The sequence below is a fragment of the Cololabis saira genome, chromosome 10 (assembly GCF_033807715.1).
Source record: "Cololabis saira isolate AMF1-May2022 chromosome 10, fColSai1.1, whole genome shotgun sequence".
Classification (NCBI taxonomy): Eukaryota; Metazoa; Chordata; class Actinopteri; order Beloniformes; family Belonidae; genus Cololabis; species Cololabis saira.
In genome coordinates this window covers 1,777,550-1,792,180 of record NC_084596.1, presented here as the reverse complement: position 1 = coordinate 1,792,180, position 14,631 = coordinate 1,777,550, and the positions used below count along the sequence as shown (strand labels likewise).

Genomic DNA, 14,631 nt, shown 5'->3' with positions numbered 1-14,631 from the left:
TTTCAACTTTTTTCTAAAAATTTCAAATTTTTTCTCAATTTTTTTCAAAAATGTTTGACTTTTTTCTCAAAATTTCGACTTTATTCTCGACATTTTGACTTTTTTCTCAACATTTCTTTTTCACAAAATTTCAACTTTTTTCTCAAAATTTTGACTTTTTTCTTAAATCTTTTCTCAAAATTTTGACTTTTTTCTCAAAATGTCAACTTTTTTTCTCGACTTTTTTCTCAAAATTTCGACTCTTCTCAAAATTTCGACTTTCTGCTCGCCATTTTGACTTTTTTCTCAACATTTCATCTTTTTTCACAAAATTTTGACTTTTTTTCTCAAAATTAACTTTTTTTTTTTTAATTCTCAAAATTTCAACTTTTTTCTCAATTTTTTTCTCAAAATTTGGACTTTTTTCTCAAAATTTCTTTTTCTCAAAATTTTTAGTTTTCTCTCGACTTTTTTCTCAAAATTTTGACTTTCTTCTCAACATTTCATCTTTTTTCACAAAATTTTGACTTTCTTCTCAACATTTCATCTTTTTTCACAAAATTTCAACTTTTTTTCTCAAAATTTTTACTATTTTCTTAAATTTTTTCTCAAAATGTCAACTTTTTTCTCAACTTTTTTCTCAAAATTTCGACTTTCTTCTCGACATTTTGACTTTTTTCCTCAACATTTCATCCTTTTTTCACAAAATTTTGACTTTTTTTCTCCAAATTTTGACTTTTTTCTTAAATTTTTTCTCAAAATTTCGACTTTTTTCTCAAAATTCAACGCATGAAAACACCACCGTTTTTGCTACGTGTAAACGGGGCCTTAGCTTCTTACATATAAGGTAAATCATTTGTAAAGATGACGTACATAAGTGGACCTAGGCAGCTTCCTTGAGGAATTCCACATTCTAAACATATGCTATCTGAGTAATCTCCATTAAAAGAATACTCTCTGCAATCTATGCATTAAATAACTTTCCATCCAGGCCGATGCAGACGGTCTAAATCCATAAGACTCCAGCTTCTCTAGAAGGAGTTTGTGGTCAAATACATCAAATGCAGCTGTAAAATCTAACAGGACTGCACCACGGATCATTTGTTGTCCAATTCTCGGTACCGGTTTGTTATTTGAACTAAAGCTCGTACCCGTCTCAGTCGGAGGGTTTATCTCAGTTACCTGTGGGCTCGTCCTGCATCGGTTCCTCCGTCTCAGCAAACTCCGCTGCTGCGAGGAAACAAACGTTTAGATATAAACATCAGCGGAGTCACCGGAGTCCCCGGAGTCACCGGAGTCCCCGGAGTCACCGGAGTCACCGGAGTCCCCGGAGTACCCGGAGTCCCCGGAGTCACCGGAGTCCCCGGAGTCCCCGGAGTCCCCGGAGTCCCCGGAGTCCCCGGAGTCCCCGGAGTCCCCGGAGTCCCCGGAGTCAGCGGAGTCCCCGGAGTCCCCGGAGTCCCCGGAGTCCCCGGAGTCAGCGGAGTCAGCGGAGTCACCGGAGTCCCCGGAGTCAGCGGAGTCCCCGGAGTCCCCGGAGTCCCCGGAGTCCCCGGAGTCAGCGGAGTCACCGGAGTCCCCGGAGTCCCCGGAGTCAGCGGAGTCACCGGAGTCCCCCGGAGTCACCGGAGTCACCGGAGTCACCGGAGTCCCCGGAGTCCCCGGAGTCAGCGGAGTCACCGGAGTCCTCGGAGTCACCGGAGTCCCCCGGAGTCACCGGAGTAACCGGAGTAACCGGAGTCCCCGGAGTCCCCGGAGTCACCGGAGTCACCGGAGTCAGCGGAGTCAGCGGAGTCACCGGAGTCCCCGGAGTCCCCGGAGTCCCCGGAGTCAGCGGAGTCACCGGAGTCCCCGGAGTCAGCGGAGTCACCGGAGTCCCCGGAGTCACCGGAGTCCCCGGAGTGAGCCCAGATGTTCCATCTCCTCACCTTCTTCTGCTGCCTCCTCCACCTCTGCTGCCACGTCTGCTGAACCTGAGACGCAACGGGGAGAAAACTTCATCAGTATCACGGTCCGGCAGGAGAACATAAAATAAGATTTTATGCACTTCGAGAAAAAAGTGGAAATGTCGAGAAAAGTCGATATGTTGTGAAAAAAGTCGAAATGTCGAGATTAATCAACCTTCCCTGCCTGCCTGCTTTTTGTCCTGTCACTTCAGAGCCTCTCCTTTTTCACTCCTCCGAAAACTCTACATCATGGAATTGATTAACTGGTCTCTCAGCACAATTGACCAAATCTTTGCAACGAGAAGTCAGGGGGTAAGGGAGCCCTCCTGCCCCGACGGGACATTTTTTGCTGGATACACGATGGACGCGTACAACTGGCGTCCGATGTGTCTCAAAATTTTATCCGTCGAGGATATTGAGAACGCCTTCATAATTGGATTTATGATAGCAGGATTTCTCCTAATTGGAGTGGGGATTTTCCTGGCCTATCGACAATCGCGTAAGTCTGCGGGAGCCGTTCTGGCCCTTTCTGAGCTGCCCGAAGCTGCTGAAGGATTGAGCACGGGGCTCCGCACTCAGACTTTAACGTTGGGTGAGCAGGGCCGCAAGCTGGATGCGATTCTTGAACAGAATCGTAGGCTAGCAGGGGTCTTTGAGCTCTTTAACAAGATGGGGAACACCTTGGAGAAGCTGGGTACCCGGCTTGGCGGGGATTGATCACAAATTCACAAAAAAAGGCGAAAATTCGGACGCTCATTGCTCGGCCGAACTTTATCGTAGAGACATCGTTCAAATTTACAAACAATCGGCCCGATTGGCACTAAAGGACCGTACAACCTCATCATGCTACTTATTACAGTTTTCGCAATATGTAACTTTCAATTTAAAAAGAAAAATCTATTTTATTTCGGACGGTTTTTCGTACAGACATCGTTACAACAGTGACAAACCCGGGACGCGTTGGACTACAACATATTTTAGTCTCATCATGCTAGCTGTTATGGTTTTTGAGATATTCAACTATGCTCATTTTGATGCGAAAAATGTGATATCTATTTGTTTGCATTAATGGGCGTGGCCTAACGGCTCAACAGCGCCCCCTAGAAAACTTTGTGCCTCAAGCCCCACAATACGGTTTGACGTACATGCACGAAAATCGGTACACACCTGTATCATGTCACAACTTAAAGAAAAGTCTCTTGGCGCCATGGCCGAAACCCAACAGGAAGTCGCCATTTTTAATTAATCGTGTCGTTTTGGCGCAATTTATGCCATTTTCACGTGTCGTACTTTAACGAACTCCTCCTAGCAGGATCGTCCGTTCCACATAAAACTCACTTAGAAGACACAAAGGACGTTAACCATGAAAAGTTATCAAAATCGTGAGTTTTCATGAAATGGCGTGGCTGTGGAGCCGCGTCAAACTTCAACGCTAAACAGGAAGTGATACTAGTAGCTGATATTTGATAGTTCCTGTTTTCTGCAATAACTTTTGAATGGTTTGACATAAAGAATCATGGGTGGTGTCATCGGACTCGGTTTTGAGTCCTTGATCTTTATTGGTGAAAATTAGCCCCGCCCCTTCGTCTGATTGGTCGATATTTGATAGTCCCTATTCTCTGCCATAACTTTTGAATGGTTTGACATAAAGAGTCATGGTGGTGTCATCGGACTTTCATCGCTGCTTGCAGCTTTAATTCCGAACGTTTCAGTAACCGGAATATTGACCTTAACCTTAGTTTTGACTGAAGTAAACGTAGTCGCTGACCAGCCGATAAACACTCACCTGTTGCTGTTTGAGTCTGTACTTCTTCTGTCTCTGCTGCGTCTTCGGCCGCCTCCTCTTCATATATAGTTTGCTCCTCTTCCTCGACAGCAGCGTCTTCTGAAGGAGCAGCTTCCTCCTCTTCCTCCGCCGCTGCTGGATCCTCCGAACCTTCCTCCGTCGCTGCTTCTATCTCTTCTTCAGCTTCATCCCCCCCGACAGCTTCCTCCATCGCTGCTTCTGTCTCTTCTTCAGCTTCTGAAGGCGCTGCCTCCTCCTCTTCAGCTTCTTCTTCTGCATTCACCTCCTCGTCAGCGTAATCTTCTAAAGGTGCGTCTTCCTCCTCTTCTTCTGTCCGAGCATCGTCCACAGCTTCGTCTGTGACTGGTTCCTCTTCAGCAGGCTCCTCTGCTGCCTCCTCTTCCTCCTCAGCTTCCTCTGGAAGTCCTGCCTCCTCCTCAGCTTCCTCCGGCTGAGGCTCATCCTCAGCGTCGTGTGAAAGAACCTCAGGTTGGTCCTCAGCGTCCTGTGAAGGAGCTTCCTCCTCCTCCTCCTCTTCAGCCAGCGGTTCTTCCTCTCCGGCGTCCATCGCCGCCTCCTCGGCCGGCTCCTCGGCCGGCTCGTCAGCCATCATGCCCTCAGAAACCTCCTCCTCCTCCGTCGCAGGAGCCGCCTGAGTCCAGAGATACAAGAGACGAGAACAAATGTTGAGAAAACATGAGACACGACAAACTTAGCCGGGGTCTAACTTAGCTGTGGTTCCAGATCCAGACCTGCAGGTCCACTACAGACCACTAGGGTCTGGATCCATTATTATTAGTGCCACGGCTGCGCCAAGAGGCACGATTTCATCTTATTATTCATTTTCCGGACAGATTTCGGTTCGCTACTCCTCCTACAGATTTCGGAGGACCCAGGCGAATCATGTGTGTCTCGACCGGGAATCGTGTGCTATGACTTTTGGTGTTGAAATTCCCATTTTTCCCAAAGTTATTCCCCAAAAAACGTCCAAAAAAACCCATTCAAAGCGGATGGGAAAATGTCGAGAAAAAAAAGACAAAATTCACCTTTTTTCTGAGTCACCTAACTTTCTCATACTTGCACGTAGAAATGTCATTCAAACTTCAAAACGGAGGAAAACTTCTCTTCTCTCTCCAAACCCCAAACAGTTTTTTCCTAAAATGTACACTTTTCAAGATATGAGCACTCAAGCGAGGACTGGAAATCACTTTTTTGTCAAATCTAGAGTGGAGCTGTCATTTTCTAGAGTGGGAGAGACAGTAAAAAAATTACCTTAATTTTTATTTGTAACTCGAGCTCACGGCCAAACCGTGAAAGCTGGACAAATAATTTTCCGTCAGAATGTAGACATACGTGTTGGGATTCATAAAATGTGACTTTGACAGGCGGGGTATGCACAAAATTTAAACGGGGGGGCTAACAGCCACGCCAATTCCTGCCTCGGTCTCCATTGACTGTAATGTAATCAAAAGTTTTCTTCAAAAAAATCTCACTTTGTTTTCGCACTGCCGTTACTAACACATTTTAAGGAATATCTGAATAAAATTAAGATTGTCAGAATCTGCCAGGTTCTGTGTCTCTCACGATGTCTTTGTTTTTGTGCTAGGAGCTACGGTCGGAGTTATTTGAGAACTTGTAGCAAGGCAAAATCTGTTTTTTTCTCACAGCCAAACCGGAAGGTTCTAAGTCGAGGTTCTTGTTGCCGGGGCAACCAGAGCTCAGCTGCTGAGTGATTAGACTGAAACAGAACTGGTCACATGACTCAGTCAGTACAGACTTCATATACTTTAACCTGGAAAATGGAGAAATCTTTCTGACCTTTTGACCTTAGATGATCAACAGTCCTGCTGGGAACCGGTTCATGGTATATATTATTACTATTATTATATATATATATATATATATATATATATATATATACATTTGTATATTATATATACAAATTAGCCCCTTCTTCTGATTGGTTGATATGTTATAGTCCAATAACTTTTGAATGGTTTGACATAGAGAGTCATGGGTGGTGTCATTGGACTCTGTATTGAGTCCTTGACCTTCATTTGTCCAAATTAGCCCCGCCCCTTCTTCTTCTGATAGGTCCATATTTGATAGATCCTATTTTTTGACATAACTTTTGACTGGTTTGACATCGAGAGTCGTGGGTGGTGTCATCGGGATAGATATATATAAAGGCTGGATGACTCAAGGCGGAGTCTCCAGCGTCGTTCACTGGCGGCCATCTTACCACAGGACACTCTTAGGCGCGCTATCGTTGTTGCTGTTGGAAGGTGAGTGGTCTGTACAGACAAAAATACTCATAACTTGCTGAAATCTTTACGGATTTGGTCAAGAACCCGCTCAGGAGACACAAAGACGTTAACGATGAAAAGTTTTCGTGAAATGGCGTGGCCGTGGCGCCGCGTCAAACTTAAACGTTAAACAGGAAGTGATACGAGTAGCTGATTGGTCCATATTTGATAGATCTTCTGCCATAACTTTTGAATGGTTTGACATACAGAGTCATGGTGGTGTCATCGGACTTAGTTTTTAGTCCTTGACCTTTATTGGTGAAAATTGCACGCGAGGGCCCGTTCATCGCTGCTTGCAGCTTTAATTTTTGGTTCTATTCACACAAAAGCGGAGTTAAATACAGAACCACTGGGACATGATGTCTCACTATCTACGTCACGTACCTCTTCCTCCACAGGTGGAAGCTGCTCCTCTTCAGCAGGAACCTCCTCTTCAGGAATAAACTCCTCCTCCTCAGCAGGAAGCTCCTCCTCCTCAGGAGTTAGCTCCTCCTCTTCCTGAATAAGCTCCTCCTCTTCCTGAATAAGCTCCTCCTCCTCCTCAGCAGGAAGCTCCTCCTCCTCCAGCACCTCTGGATCCTCCTCCAGCACCTGGAAGGAAGTAAACCATCCAACATCCATCACCTGGTTCTCAGCTGAGACCAGCATTTCTCAAAAACCAGGATTAAGCTAATCTTCTTAGCTTAACCTTAAACAAACCATTTAGACTTTCTCAAACTGTCCGTTCTGTTGCCCGGCGACAAACTCTCCTATAAAAACACCAATTTTCTTTCCGTTCCAGATGTGCGGAGAGCAGCAAAGACGTTCAGACATGTGTCCTTGTCCAGACCCGTTTCTGTTTTTTCTCCAGCTAAGATCGTTTCTGAGAGCTAACCTCGGTCCTGAAATGACTGCCGGTCATGAACGATGTTGAGAGATTTCTTTATGAGGGGAATGCATAGTGCTGGGCGGTATACCGGTTCATACCGAATACCGGTGTTTATTTTTCTTATGATATGAATTTTTCATATACCGTAATACCGGTGAGTATGTACAGTAGCGCTACGTTCCGCTTGTACGTAGCGCCGCTGGACACTGTTTGTGAGGGGACTGTTTAGCAGCAGTGATGCCCCGATTGTTCCGTAACCGAAATTGTTCGGCCGAAAATGGCAAAAAAACACTTTCGGTGTTCGGTGGAATAAGTGGGAAAAAACTGAACAATTAATAACGGCGTTGTAGGTTGTAATATAAGGAAATAGACTGGCCGCTCCCGTACCGGTTCCACCACAAACATAAATCGTTGGCCAACCAAAAAGTACATTCACCAGGAGGTGGAACCAAAACAACATAATGCTGGGAAATTAAAACATTTTCAGTTTTTTATGTTCAATAAATATTTTCTACCCTGTAATTTTGTAAAATATTTTTTTCTTTGAAAAGCATGCCTAAATCAAATTTATTTGATTTAGGCATCCTCCTCATGAGAGGAAATTAGAAAATGTGGTTAACACCCAGTTGTGCATGAAAAGAAAAATACTGTGATATATCGTGACACCGATATAATTTTGAAAAATACCGTGATATAAATTTTTGGTCATACCGCCCAGCACTAGGAACACAGATAAATTAATTTCTAAAATGTATCGCCTGTTGATGAATTAGGGCCCAAAACCAGGTTTGCATGAGTCTAGAACGGGGATCAGCGACCCGCGGCTCTCTAGCACCGCCCTAGTGGCTCCTGGAGCTTTTTTAAAAATGTTTGAAAATGGAAATCCAAGGGGTGAGGGGAATATAGTTTTTGTGTTAATATGGTTTCTGTTGGACAAACATGACAAACATTCTGAACGTTTTCCAATGCTATAAAAATGTGTAGAATAAATATTACATTTCAACATTTCTGTTAACGAAAATTTGTACGGAAAAAATATTATATATATATATATATATAGAGGGGAAGATTTTTTTTTTATTGTGCACTTCGAGAAAAAAGTCTAAACGTCGATATTAATATTGAAATACAATTTCAAGAATAAAGTCGAAACCTTTTTTATCAACATTGTATTTCAACGTTAATCTAGAATGTTCTACTTTTTTCTTTTCATTTTGACTTTTTTCTCAAAATTTCGACTTTTTCTTCACAGTTTGCCTTTTTATCAACATTTAAACTTGTTTCTCGACATTTCGACTTTTTTCTCGAAGTGCACAATTAAAAAAAAATCTTCCCCTCTCAAATATTATTTCTTTTGTACTCTTAATAGAAAATGTTGAAATGTAATATTTATTCTACACATTTTTACAGCATTGGAAAACGTTAAACATTTTTGTGTCATGTTTTCCTACAGAAACCATATTAAAACAAAACATATAATTCCCTCCTCCATCTATTTCCATTTCCAACCATTTTTGAAGAAGCTCCAGGAGCCACTAGGGCGGCGCTAGAGAGCCGCGTGAGAGGCGGAATATGTTTGGTGTCCTGGAATGCCCTTAATTCAACTTTTCATATTAATTATGCTATGCTTGTTTCTCATGTATTATGCTTGTTTTTGAATTAGGACATTTTCAGGCCAAGAGGTGTAATGAAGGAAGAAAAAATAAGTTTTGTGTCCTGAATGTCCTTGATTCTCAAAACAGTCATATCAGCTATGCACCTGTTTAATGTAACTGTGAGAGAGGTGCTTGGCTCCCGTGTGAACCAAGACTTAGACTTGGCGGGGGAACTGGCAGGCGGGGGTTGAAGGGGCAACCCCCTCCGCGAGAAAGGTATAAAGACGCGAGAGCCGGAAGTCCGGGTTTAGAGTCTGCTGCGGGTTTGTGCAGGGACGCCGAGCGGGTTGATGGCTGCTCTGCCTGGACTGTTCCGGCTCTCCAGCCCTTCTGTGTTAAGGTAAGAGGTACATCGCCTAGCCCCTGTGTAATTGTCTGTTGTTTTGTCATTTGCGGGGGATAACCTGACACAGTTATTCTAGCAAAGGGCAGTTGTGTGTGAGTCTTCTTGTGTGCACTGCTTTTAATAAATGCATTCATATCTTATAGCAAAAGCGAGTGTGTGTCTGATTCATTTTTGCACAGCCGACCGCTCTCGAGCATAAAGTGAGATTTCTCCCAAAACACCGCGGGTTGACGAGCCCTGATTTAGTTCATCAGGAAAGACGTGGTACCGACCTCAGGACGGTCCTCAGGTTCTGGCTCAGATCATTCATTCATTCATTCATTCGTTCATTCGTTCATACCTCAGGACGGTCCTCAGGTTCTGGCTCAGATCATTCATTCATTCATTCATTCATTCATTCATTCATTCATTCATTCGTTCATTCGTTCATACCTCAGGACGGTCCTCAGGTTCTGGCTCAGATCATTCATTCATTCATTCATTCATTCATTCATTCATTCGTTCATAACTCAGGACGGTCCTCAGGTTCTGGCTCAGATCATTCATTCATTCATTCATTCATTCATTCATTCATTCATTCATTCATTCGTTCATACCTCAGGACGGTCCTCAGGTTCTGGCTCAGATCATTCATTCATTCATTCATTCATTCATTCATTCATTCGTTCATTCGTTCATACCTCAGGACGGTCCTCAGGTTCTGGCTCAGATCATTCATTCATTCATTCATTCATTCATAACTCAGGACGGTCCTCAGGTTCTGGCTCAGATCATTCATTCATTCATTCATTCATTCATTCATTCATTCATTCATTCGTTCATACCTCAGGACGGTCCTCAGGTTCTGGCTCAGATCATTCATTCATTCATTCATTCATTCATTCATTCGATCATTCATTCATTCGTTCATACCTCAGGACGGTCCTCAGGTTCTGGTTCTGGCTCAGATGCTTCAGGCTCTGGAGAAAAAAGAAGAACAGAGAGATTTAATTCTGTGTTGAAAAAAATCAATTTTCCGATTCTAAATCGATTCTCATGTTAATTCCTAAAAATCGATTCGTATGTTTAAAGATCTTTTTTTTTTCATTATTACATTTTCGCCTGGTGAACTTTAATCCCAGTAGTCGTTTAATTCACACATGCGTTGTTGAGCTGTAGCCACTTCTTTCTGTTTTTGCACTTTTAATGGATATTGAAAGGCATATTTGAGTTATTTTTTTCTTAGTTATTATTTCATACAAATAACTTTTTTAATTGTTTTGTTTATGCCCAAAAAAGGAAAGTTTTGTTGGACACAATTACTTTCCGGCGTTGTCGAGTTTGGCTTGATCAAGTTTTTCGTTGATCAAGTTTCCTGACGAACAAACCTTTTTAATGTAGGTTTGTCGTGTTTTTAGGGCCCGAGCACTGACAGTGTTAGGGCCCTAATGTATCTGTAGGAATTTTTGTTGTTTTTATTTTTTCCGATGAAATTAGGTCTTTTTTTCCCCTAAACGTGCCCCAAAAGTCACCAAATTTTGCACCAAGTCAGGCCTGGTGAAAAATGTGATATTTAAAGGTTTGCATTAATGGGCGTGGCCTAACGGCTCAACAGCGCCCCCTAGAATACTTTGTTCCTCAAGCCCCACAATACGGTTTGACGTACATGCACGAAAATCGGTACACACCTGTATCATGTCACAACTTAAAGAAAAGTCTCTTGGCGCCATGGCCGAAACCCAACAGGAAGTCGGCCATTTTGAATTAATCGTGTAATTTTGGAGCAATTTATGCCATTCCTTCAGCAGTTAATTCAGCTCGAACCGTAACGTGCACCCAAGTGTGTTATACATCAAAATGTGCGTCTCCATCCTGCGACGACACGCATTACTTTTCTCTTTCAAAAGCGTTACCGTGGCAACGCTAGACGCCAAAAAGCACGCCCACCCTTCATCTGGTTGGTCCATACAGAAAAAACTTTGTGCCTCAAGCCCCAGAATACGGTTTGACGTACATGCACGAAAATCGCTACACACCTGTATCATGTCACAACTTAAAGAAAAGTCTCTTGGCGCCATGGCCGAAACCCAACAGGAAGTCGGCCATTTTCAATTAATCCTGTCATTTTGGCGCAATTTATGCCATTTTCACGTGTCGTACTTTAACAAACTCCTCCTAGCAGGATCGTCCGTTCCACATAAAACTCGCTCAGGAGACACAAAAGACGTTAACCATGAAAAGTTATCAAAATGGTGAGTTTTCGTGAAATGGTGTGGCCGTGGCGCCGCGTCAAACTTTAACGCTAAACAGGAAGTGATACTAGTAGCTGATTGGTCCATATTTGATAGTTCCTATTTTCTGCCATAACTTTTGAATGGTTTGACATAAAGAGTCATGGGTGGTTCATCGGACTCGGTATTGAGTCCTTGACCATAATTGGTGAAAATTAAAGGGCCCGTTCATCGCTGTTTGCAGCTTTAATTTCGTTTTCTTTCTTTATGTCTGGTTCTTAACTGTATGTTTTAAATGTATTGTTTTTAATGTGACCCCAGAAACACTAGCTGTGTTTAAGGGCGGAGCTAATGGGAATCCTTACAAATAAAGATATAAACAAACAGACCTGGTGGTGTTGCTGCAGCCTGCTGGGCCGCGGCGGCCTCCATCACTTCCTCCACTATTTCCTCCATCACTTCCTCCCTCTCTTCCTCCTCCCCGTCCTCCACGGGTTCGGGGTCGGGCTCAACAACATCTGAGGACAAAAGTAGTGATGCACCGAAATGAAAATTTGTGGCCGAAACCCAAAATAATAATAAACACTTGGCCGAATACCGAACAATACCGAACATGGTTCTTTGCAGTTTTTCATTTATTTTACCAATTTTTTCTTTTTCTTTCTTTTTTGCAGAAATCAAATAAATTTGACTTAGGCATGCTTTTAAAAGAAAAAAATATTTTACAAAATTACAAGGTAGAAAACATTTGTTGAACATAAAAGACTGAACATTTTTTAATTTCCCAGCATTTCTTAAATATTCCAGCAGACATTATACCAGCAAAGAACAATAACTTAAAATAAATAAATTAGCAAAATACATTTTTTGGCCATCTTTGAGCTTACATTAGGCTTAACTGACTGAACATTGTAACATAGGCCTTAAAACAATAAAAATGCATTAAGCGCTCAGGGTTTTTTATCATTTCAAATGATAAATCAAACTTGTAGCTGAAAGACTTTGCAGATGTTTCCCCTCTAGATATTTGAGCAGAACATTCATGTCAAACAGCCATTCTTGTTTTATTCTTTGCCACTCTAAAATACTTCCACACTGCTGACATGTTTGCACCACTTCACTCCACGCTCTAACGTTTGATTTCCTCATCTAAACCTGGAATAGATTGATTTATGTTGTTTTGGTTCCACCTGCTGGTGAATGTTGGTAAAATTCTTATGTGGTTACTTTTTGGTTGGCCAACGATTTATGTTTGTGGTGCAACAGTTACGGAGCGGCCAGTCTATTTCCTTATTTTACAACGCCGTTATTAATTGTTCGGTTTTTTCCCACTTATTCCACCGAACACTGAAAGTGTTTTTTTGCCATTTTTGGCCGAACAATTGTTCGGTTACCGAACAATCGGTGCATCACTAGACAAAAGGTCAAATCAGACACAGGAAGTGAGTGCGGGGACGGACGGCCGACAACACGCGCTACATTTTTATTTTATTTAATTTTTATACTTTATTTCATTCATTAAAAAAAAACTAAACAGTCCAATATAATTACAATAAATCTCTTTCCTTGAATGAAAGGGAACAGAAAGAAGACGAAGCTTATTTTATCTGTCTATTTTTCCTAAGAAATCACATTTCAATTAATGTAATAATAAAAAAAACTAATAACAAATTACACAATTTAAAAAGACAACTTTCCAATAAAGGTAAGAAAAAAAACAAAAAAACAAAACTACAACAAAGTTATAAAATAACAAAATAGCTGCTGTCAAACACAGATAGTTCTATTCTTTTTTGATTCAAAGAAAAAAAAAAATAAGACAATGATGCTAAAAAGAAAACCCACCTAACTTAACAATTATTATGATATTTCTTCATCAAACTGGCTTTTATTCTTCTTTTAAATGTAATGTTTGATTTGCATTCTTTGGCTTGTGTATCCAGATTGTTCCAGAAACTGAAACCTTTTACAGAAACACACATGAGATTCCGGCGCCGTAGACGATGGCAGCCACGGTGATTTGGTGCGTGTTACTTTGTCTCTTTTTGTTAAATAACGCAGTTTTCTGCTATGACTCCCGGCACTCTTTCACCAGGGAAGAGCTGATGAACATTAGGGAAACAACTCCAGCGGATTTATTTCCCACTTTTCTCCTACCATCAGTGGAATTATTGGACATTCTGGTCAAAGGTGCGCTCACCGATTAAGACTCATATCCGGCACTTTTTAATCCTCATATTGTACATTTCTGTTTATACATTTTATTTTATTCTATCTCTTATTTTATCTCCATATATTTGTTTGTTTTTATATTTTTATTTTTATTTTTACTGTATTGCACCAATCACCACAACAAATTCCTTGTGTGTGTTAAACTTGGCAATAAACCCCCTTTCTAGTTTCTGAAAAAAAACATTCCATTAATTTGCTCCTGAATTTTTTTTTTATTTTTTTTTCAAAGATCTCTGTTCCTTTTAAATTATACTTATTTTCTCTTTTTTTTTCAAATTTTTTCTGTATATTGATTAGTTTAAAATATTGCCAAACTGCTGCTTCCACCTGCCTGCGGTCTCCCCCCACCCCCTCTGGTCATCCAGGACCTGGACCTGGACCAGGTCCAGGTCCAGGTCCTGGTCCTGGTCCAGGTCCAGGTTTCTTCCCTCCTAAAGGGGAGTTTTTCCTTGCCACTGTTTGGCTTAAGGTTTTTCTCCCACTAGGGGAGTTTTTACCTGCCATTGTTTATGTAATAACTGCTCGGGGGTTTATGTTTATGTTCTGGTTCTGGAAAGATCCTGGAGACAACTGTTGTATTAGACGCTATATAAATAAAATTGAATTGAATTGAAAAATGTTCTTATGATCTTTCACTAATTCAAGACATTTCAATAGTTTTAACTGAAGGAATAATTAGGTTGGAGCAGGGGTGTCAAACTCATTTTTCTTGGCGGCCGGATTTGACCAATTTTTTTCTCGTGGGCTGCACGCTCAAAATAACAAAAACGGTGCGAAATTTTTTCTCCAATTCTTTTTTTTTTACTATTGTTATCTAAGCAATATCAGTTTAGTTAATTTTAAAGGAAATATGCACTTTGTTTACACTCTAATTATGTAAAATATATTTCTTCAGGATCTTTTCTTGAAATTTCTCATTTTTTTTAAATTATGTATAAGATACTTGTAATATCATTTTACAAAGATAAACAGAAACAAGTATGTTTTTTTTATATTTCGGTTTTTTATAAGAAATTTAATTAAAAGCTAAATCTTTCTTATTACATCCGAGAGTGTTTCTTTGTGATTTAGAGATTTTTCCAGTACAATTAAGTGTATTTATTTTTAAAAATTGGCGCGGATATTTACGCCAGTGTGCCCAAAAAGTCAGCACTTCTCTTTTAACTGTTTTACTTTGTCACTATCCTCGTATTCAAGACTGAAATTCTCCCAATAAATATCTTCTATAGTAGTGAAATTTTTCCTGCGAAAATATATAATATTAGTCAGTTGATAAAAATAAACGACCGTCTACAAAGAAATA

The 14,631-nt window shown here is 41.1% G+C and overlaps 1 protein-coding gene across 4 annotated transcripts in view; it reads right to left on the bottom strand.

Annotated features, from left to right (window-relative positions):
• asph (aspartate beta-hydroxylase) overlaps nt 1–14,631 on the bottom strand; it is a 65,578-nt gene that overhangs the window by 3,581 nt on the left and 47,366 nt on the right. For 3 of the 4 annotated variants that reach the window (XM_061731532.1, XM_061731530.1, XM_061731533.1), the window contains 6 exons: nt 11,486–11,614; nt 9,799–9,845; nt 6,402–6,608; nt 3,712–4,363; nt 1,908–1,952; nt 1,162–1,209 (listed from right to left, as the gene is read on the bottom strand). In XM_061731532.1, the coding sequence (XP_061587516.1) occupies nt 1,162–1,209; nt 1,908–1,952; nt 3,712–4,363; nt 6,402–6,608; nt 9,799–9,845; nt 11,486–11,614 (1,128 nt within the window). The remainder of the gene's footprint in view (nt 1–1,161; nt 1,210–1,907; nt 1,953–3,711; nt 4,364–6,401; nt 6,609–9,798; nt 9,846–11,485; nt 11,615–14,631) is intronic. The other variant, XM_061731531.1, reaches the window with a different exon arrangement.